This window comes from Mesitornis unicolor, unplaced genomic scaffold (assembly GCF_000695765.1).
Source record: "Mesitornis unicolor isolate BGI_N332 unplaced genomic scaffold, ASM69576v1 scaffold48090, whole genome shotgun sequence".
Taxonomy (NCBI): domain Eukaryota; kingdom Metazoa; phylum Chordata; class Aves; order Mesitornithiformes; family Mesitornithidae; genus Mesitornis; species Mesitornis unicolor.
Genome location: NW_010157152.1, coordinates 2,070 through 8,820, shown reverse-complemented (window position 1 = coordinate 8,820; position 6,751 = coordinate 2,070). Strand labels below are relative to the sequence as shown.

At 53.6% G+C, this 6,751-nt stretch overlaps 1 protein-coding gene across 2 annotated transcripts; it reads right to left on the bottom strand.

The window, feature by feature from the left end:
• Positions 1-255: 255 nt before the first annotated feature.
• LOC104536301 (gamma-enolase) lies at positions 256-6,395 on the bottom strand. 2 transcript variants are annotated; one of them, XM_010178870.1, is made up of 12 exons: positions 6,367-6,395; positions 6,195-6,321; positions 5,178-5,273; positions 4,831-4,889; positions 3,734-3,803; positions 3,400-3,533; positions 2,528-2,750; positions 1,878-2,075; positions 1,548-1,749; positions 1,226-1,334; positions 1,031-1,089; positions 256-897 (listed from the first exon to the last, which is right to left on the bottom strand). In XM_010178870.1, the coding sequence occupies exons 2-12, from the start codon at positions 6,277-6,279 to the stop codon at positions 828-830; spliced, it is 1,305 nt and encodes a 434-aa protein (XP_010177172.1). In that variant the 5' UTR covers positions 6,280-6,321; positions 6,367-6,395; the 3' UTR covers positions 256-827. The 2 variants fall into 2 exon arrangements, with proteins under 2 accessions (XP_010177172.1, XP_010177180.1); XM_010178878.1 differs by lacking the exons at positions 3,734-3,803; positions 4,831-4,889; positions 6,367-6,395 and having other exon boundaries at positions 6,195-6,279.
• Positions 6,396-6,751: the final 356 nt, after the last annotated feature.

Below are 6,751 nucleotides of genomic sequence, written 5' to 3'. Positions count from 1 at the left end.
GAGCATGGGCTGTCCAGAAGGTGAAGCAGACATTATGGGTGGAAAAGAGGGTGAAGGATTGCAAAAGGGAAGGGAACAGAGAGAAAAAGGTCACAAGAAGCAAATGAGAGCATGGGTTTGTTCACGGATGTGTTTCAATATACCGCCCCACAGTACTATGTGCTGAGCCGGAGACTGACAGCACGCACACACACACGCACACCCAGTGAGGGACAGCAGTGCACTTCAACGCTAAGCTGCTGGCAAGCACAGCCCAACACAGCACAGTACTCAGGGTGAAAGGAGGGGACGCTCAGGTCCCACCAGGGCTCAGCGCAAACACACGCCTGGGGCACAAGGAGGCCGTAGGCCAGTACACGTACACCTACACACATGCACAACAAGAGCGAGCCACTGGCAACACTCATCCAAATACAGCTACAGGTGCGACACTTGTCCAAACACACCAGCCGACGCACGTACGGTCACTGCACATGCTTCGGCGGACAAGGGAAAGACACCAGGCAGCATGCTCCTGTAGTCTAACATGTGAACTGAGCGGCTCAGAAAAAAAAAAAACACCAAAAACTCAAAAGACACACACAATGCCTAGATCCAGAAATGCTTATGACCCCAAAGCAAGGGACAGGGTGTAGGCCTCTCTCTCATTCTTCACCTGGGTACATCTAGCCGGGGACACCTGAACTCGAGGGGGTTTGAGGTGAGAGGGAACCAGGTGATGGAGGGGGTGGAGAAAGAGCAAAAACAGGAGCAGTGGAGGGAAGGGGGCTTCAGAGTCTGTGAGGTGGGAAAAGAGCAGCAGGGTGGCTGTGCCTTGGAGACAACGTTCAAAGAACACTTGGGTTGCGAAAGTTGTGTCCAGCAAAGCGTGCTTCGTCGCCAAGCTCTTCCTCAATCCTGCAGGAGAGAGAGACAGCAGACATCAGGCCCTTGTCTTCACAGCGCTTCCCACACAAGCCCTATTTACCCTTTAGCCTTCAGCTTCTTCCCCCGCTCTCTCTTCTGCGCTCCCGTCCCTGGAGCTCCTTACCTCATGAGCTGGTTGTATTTAGCCAGGCGTTCAGACCTGCAGGGAGCACCCGTCTTTATCTGTAAAGCATTCCCCAAAACAAACACTGTAACATGTTATGACTCACACCAGTTTCCCATGGTGGGGCAGGGGATTCTGTCTTCACGCCCCTTCATTTTCCTCCAGGCCTGTGTGCATGGCCTGGGTCTCACCTACCTGCCCAGTGCACAGTCCTACAACCAGATCAGCAATGAAGGTGTCCTCAGTCTCCCCAGATCGGTGGCTCACCATCACACCCCAGCCGTTCTCCTGGGCCAACTTGCAGCTGTAAGGAGCAAGAAATGCAGTCAGTAGCTCCCACTCCTATAACCACCACCCACACAGGCTGAGATCCAGGCACCCTCTCCTCCCACCCTCGGCATCCTACACTCTGGTAGAGACAAAAGTCCAATTATCCAATGATAATTGTCAATGACACTCTGCTGTGGTTCATGGCAAACCCTTTTGCTGGACAGCAGGGGCAGCAGACCCTACTCACGCCTGGATGGCCTCCGTGACAGATCCAATCTGGTTGACTTTGAGCAGGAGACAGTTGCAGGCCTTCTCTTCCACAGCTCGCTCGATGCGTTTGGGGTTCGTCACTGTCAGGTCATCTCCCACTATCTGAATCCCCACATTGGCCGTGAACTTGGACCAGGCCTCCCAGTCATCTTGGTCAAAGGGATCCTCGATGGAGACCACTGAAGGGACGATAGAAGAGACAGGAGTCAAAGCTGCCTCCCTTCCCACCCCAAAAACATGGAGTGGATGTGCCTGTTAAGTATGCACCACCAGTGCCAATTCCCTACTGCCAAGCACAGCAGCTCACCTGGATAATCACGTACAAAGCTTTGGTAGAGGTCACCCAGCTCATCTGCAGAAATGTAGCGGCTTGGGTCATCTGGTGACTTAAAGTCCAGGTCGTATTTGCCATCCCGGTAGAACTCAGAGGCTGCCACGTCCATACCGATGACAATCTTGTCTGTGTAGCCTGCCTTGTCAATAGCTTCCTTGAGGAGCTCCAGAGCTGCGAGGAGGAAAGTTGCGGTGAGAAGAGTCAGCCTGTGCAGAGAGCTCAGACTTTGAATGGGAACACCCTCTCGGAAGGTCCTGAGAGCCAGTCTGATGGTGTGATGGGAGAGGTAGAAAGGAGCCCAGAGTGCAACCAAAACATGCCAAGGAGCTGTGGAGGCCATGCCCAAAGGGACCAGGAATAATTAAAATACAGTCCCACAGCTCAGAGACAAGATGGGCAAAGGCCTTGGAAAAGTCTGTGCACATGTGAAAGGTTTGCATGGAGAGGCTGTGACAGATCAAGGCCACCCCAAGGACAAGGAGCTTAGAAACCATTCACTAACACAGGAGGTCGACGACACTGAGGCATCATTGTCTGAACCAATCTTTGGGGAAAGCTGTAAGCTGGGTGTAGGAAGCCACAGCATTGCAGGCAGGGGTACCCCATCTCTGCAGGGCTCTCACCTTCGCTATTTTCCAGGATGTTGGGGGCAAAGCCTCCCTCATCACCCACATTGGTAGCATCTTTGCCATACTTATCCTTGATGACACTCTTGAGGTTGTGATAGACTTCAGCCCCGATGCGCATGGCATCGCGGAAGCTTTCAGCTCCCACCGGCAGGATCATGAACTCCTGCATGGCCAGTTTGTTGCCTGCGTGGGAGCCTCCATTGATTACGTTGAAAGCCTGGAAGAGTCCATACAAGAATCAGAGCCAAAGGAACTGGTCTACCTACCTAGAGGAGGCTCTCCAATTAGTCACCATGTCCATCCATGCCATATCCCACAGGGTAACACATCAGTTACAATGCATCAAAAGCACATAAGCCCGGGATCTTCCTTCCAACAGCAGCTCAAAGCAAATAGTTGGAGAGGACTTTCCCACCTGTCTTCCTCTCCCGCTGTATGTTTTTATCTACATGTGTTTATCAGCAATGCTACATTGATCTCTATTCTAGGCCCTTTCTTCTTGACCCTAAGAAAATTTTAGCATCCACAATACATGTTGTGAAGGAGTTTCAGTGGGCAGTTACCCTTGATGTGAAGACCCATGTGCCCCTGTTTTGCACTGTTGCCCAGAGGGTTCACATGATACCCTCTGGTCCTTGTGCTAAGAATGAGACCCTCAGTCAATGCTCACCACAACCCCTGCCATATCATCCTCAGGCCCCTCTTTTACACATCTGACAAATCCTAGGCTTTCGTTTGCTTCCTTGACCAGTGCACTGCACTCGGCTGATATCTCAGCACTATATCCCTTCTCTACCTCCCAACACTCCCTTTGAACTTTCTTTTGGAGTTTCTGAAGGTGGATATCAAGGACGGAGGAGTCTTACTGGCACAGGAAGGATGAGATCGGAGTTGCCGGCCAGGTCGGCGATGTGCCGGTACAGGGGGACATCCTTCTCTGCAGCTCCTGCCTTGCACACAGCCAGCGAAACTCCCAGGATAGCATTGGCGCCAAACTTGGCTGCAGGCAAAACCAAGGAGGAGTTAGGCTTCTCAGGAAGGAACCTCCTGCCCAGAGGCTGCCCTTGCCAGCCCAGCCGTGGGCTCACCACAGCTCCAACAGTGCCCTCCACACCAGCCCTGCACCCTCCCATGCTCTTTACTTCCCAGACCTAAAAAAAAGAAAAAAAAAAAAAAAAAAAAAAAAAAGGAATGAATTACATTTGTTCTCTGTGCCGTCCATCTCAAGCATCAGGTTGTCTATCTTCTCTTGATCCACAACAGAGAGGCCCTGCGAGAAAGAAGCAGCTCCTGAGAAGGGAAGGCTGAGGAGAGCGGTTTGCTCTGGTTTGTGAGCAAGGAGGCACTGAAGGAGAAGCTGGGGGGTACAGGGACCTTTTTAGCTTGTGGGGTAACATATGCACACAAAGCTCTGGAAATTAGTGCCTTGGTATGTAGCCAAGTTAGGTGACCACGATGATGTTGCTGCAGTGCAGTGTAGATGTACCCACGCTGGAGAGGGGATCAGCTGCAGCCCAGGCAAGGCCACGCGTTGCTGGGGATGCAGGACTCCCTTGGGGATTTACCCAGCTTTTTGGCAGCTTCCTGGGAGCTTTGTGGTGCTGTGGCCACACAGAAGCGAGGCAGAACAACGCTACATGCTCAACCCCAAGCAAGCGAATGTAGACTGGATGGAGCCATCCCTGGGAGCAAGGTGGAGACCAAGGCTAGGCCCAACACAGGCAGCCCTCCACCAGGCCAGGTCTTATTTAAGGGTGGAGAGGGCCTGGCCCTCAGGCAGATTCCCCACAGGCTGCATGGGGTGTAACGTGGCTTCAGCTCAGCTCTCCTCAGAGCAGGCTCCAGGTCTTCAGGCGTGAACAGGCTGCAGATGTGATACCACCATTCTGCAAGGCTGTGCTGAGGTGCAGGCTGCCACACCTTGCACAGTGCGGTCATTGCTCACCACATCACGAATGCTGGGTGGGATGAACATGGTGAGGCCACAGACACGCGGGTGAGGTTCAGTGCTTGAGGAAGAGCATGTCTGAAAGAGGGAAAGTGCTCTACAGGGAGCATTGAGGGGACTAGTGAGGTGGTACGGATGCTGTGGTGGACTGGGAAGCGTTAAATCCTTCCTGCCCAGAGGAAAGATTGCCGTGGACACATACAGGCATGGAGGGGTGTGCCCAGGCTGACAGAGAGCATCACTATGTCTGTTAACCCAGCAGGATGAAGAGAGGCAGAAACAGAGATCGAGGGGACAGAGACGGAGCAGAGTAAGCGTTGGACAAGGGAGAACAAAGAGAAATCCTTACAGAGCCCACGAGAGCTGGGGCGACAGTGCTGTTGATATGATCCACGGCCTGCAGGACCCCTAAAGAAGGGAAGAGGCAGAGAAAGAGAGAAAGAGAAATAGAGAGAGGGGTGAGGCAAAGAGGAGAGTGGAAAGAAGGAGGGAGAGGACCGATAGAGAGACAGAGAGGGAGACAGCTAGGGAAGATTGAGGCCTGATCTTTCACTTTATGCTAGGTCTATGCCTCTGCAGTCTCTCTGAGGGCACTGGGACGTGTCCACGTCACGCCAGTGGAAGAGCAGTACCCTCTAGCACAACCCCATGGACGGGCAGCCCCGGGGATGGGGTGCAGGGCGGGCATCTCCCCACCTTTTCCGAGAAAGCGCGACTTGTCGTTGTCTCGCAGCTCCAGAGCTTCATATATACCAGTGGACGCGCCGCTGGGGACCGCCGCTCGAAACATGCCTGGGAATCAGCAAAACACAGGTGTGAGATGAGCAGGTGGTGAAAAGGAGGGAAAGCTCTCATGTACCTGTCTCTGTCCCGCTTTTAAGGGAAAAGGATGTGGCAACCACATGTGCAAATGGATGGCCCCACTGGTGGGCTGCTCTTGGCTGGTCTTCTCAGAGGTGGAGCACCCCTCAGAGGTGGAGCACCAGGGTGGCAGAAACAGATGCACTCAGGGCTTCCAGATTGGGAAACCTGGATCTCAGCCACCCAGAGGTCCAGACTGATCCCAGAACTATGGATAACAGGTGGAAGTCTGGCTCCTCAGCCCTCCTGGGGCCTCCTCACCCTGGTTCCAAAGGCAGCCTGACCCCCACCTCCTCAGACTGGGGCTGGGTTTCTGCCTCAATGAAGAAAGAAGAGACTGGTCAGATGCCTGCTCTGGCCCGTCACTGCTCCTGACCCCTCATCCCACAAAGCTTTGGGTGCAGTTGCGGCTCTGCCAGTTGAGACACATGTGCACATACATGCCTGCACAGAAATCTCAAGGCTAAACCTTCCCATCACCTCATGATCATGGCCATGGATGTGCTTCCAAACTTGTACTGTGTCCCAGGCGTAAAAACACAGCTGCAGGAGGTCACCACAGGGATAGGACAAGAAGATAAATGTATTTACATTAGTGACACTTTTCATCCCTACTACTAGCAGGCACATGGCTCAAGCCGTCTCATCGTGATGTGCCCAGCACGTGTGCAGAGTTACTGAGCACACACAGAAGCATGGTTTTGGTCTCTGCCTCTTCCCCTTGCTTGCTGTCTGCCGAGGTTCACTGATGAAGACCGTCTATGCCCTCAGCAGAGTATGCCAGGCTCTGCTGGGGTGGGCAGGACTTATTCCCACTCCTCCTCCCCCAGTCTCTCATCCTTGCCCATGTACCTTTGTGTGTGTACAGGTCCACCTCCACGGTGGGGTTCCCGCGAGAGTCCAGGATCTCGCGGGCATGGATCCTCTCGACTGCCATGGTGAGTCTGTGGAGAGGGGAGAGATGTTCAGCTCTTAGAGGCTGTGGGATGTGCTCACCCTCCTAATGTCTAGACAAGGCATCAACAGAGAGGAAGAGAGCTCAAGAAAGAGCAGCCTTAGGAGCTGGAGCTAAAACTACTGGCTCAAGGAAATTTAGAAATTGCTATTAAACCCAGATTGTGTGACTCTATCCACATTTTGTCCAGAAACTGGTTATCTATTTGAATTTATTCTGCCTTTTCGCTTCAGGTGACAAGCTGGTAGCTCACTCTCCCTCTCTCCCTGCGCCACAGCTGCACACGTCTCATAGCTCTCAACACGAGTCTAGGTGGCGGAGACAGGGAGGGTGCCACAGCATCCACGGGCAGCAGAAAGGGGGGGATCAGCTGGTGCAGCCGGGAGGTGCCCCCAGCCCCGGCACCAAGGTCAGGGCAGTGGCTCCCAGCGGCTCCCATCCCCTTGCCGGGGGA

Bases quoted from the DNA above. Each gene is read 5' to 3' on its own strand.
- LOC104536301 (XM_010178870.1), bottom strand. From the start codon at position 6,279: ATGGCAGTCGAGAGGATCCATGCCCGCGAGATCCTGGACTCTCGCGGG. The intron at 1,750-1,877 runs GTGAGCTGCTGT...TCGTCCCTTCAG, and splicing joins CTTTGTACGTGATTATCCAG to TGGTCTCCATCGAGGATCCC. The intron at 1,090-1,225 runs GTAGGTGAGACC...AATGCTTTACAG, and splicing joins TAGGACTGTGCACTGGGCAG to ATAAAGACGGGTGCTCCCTG.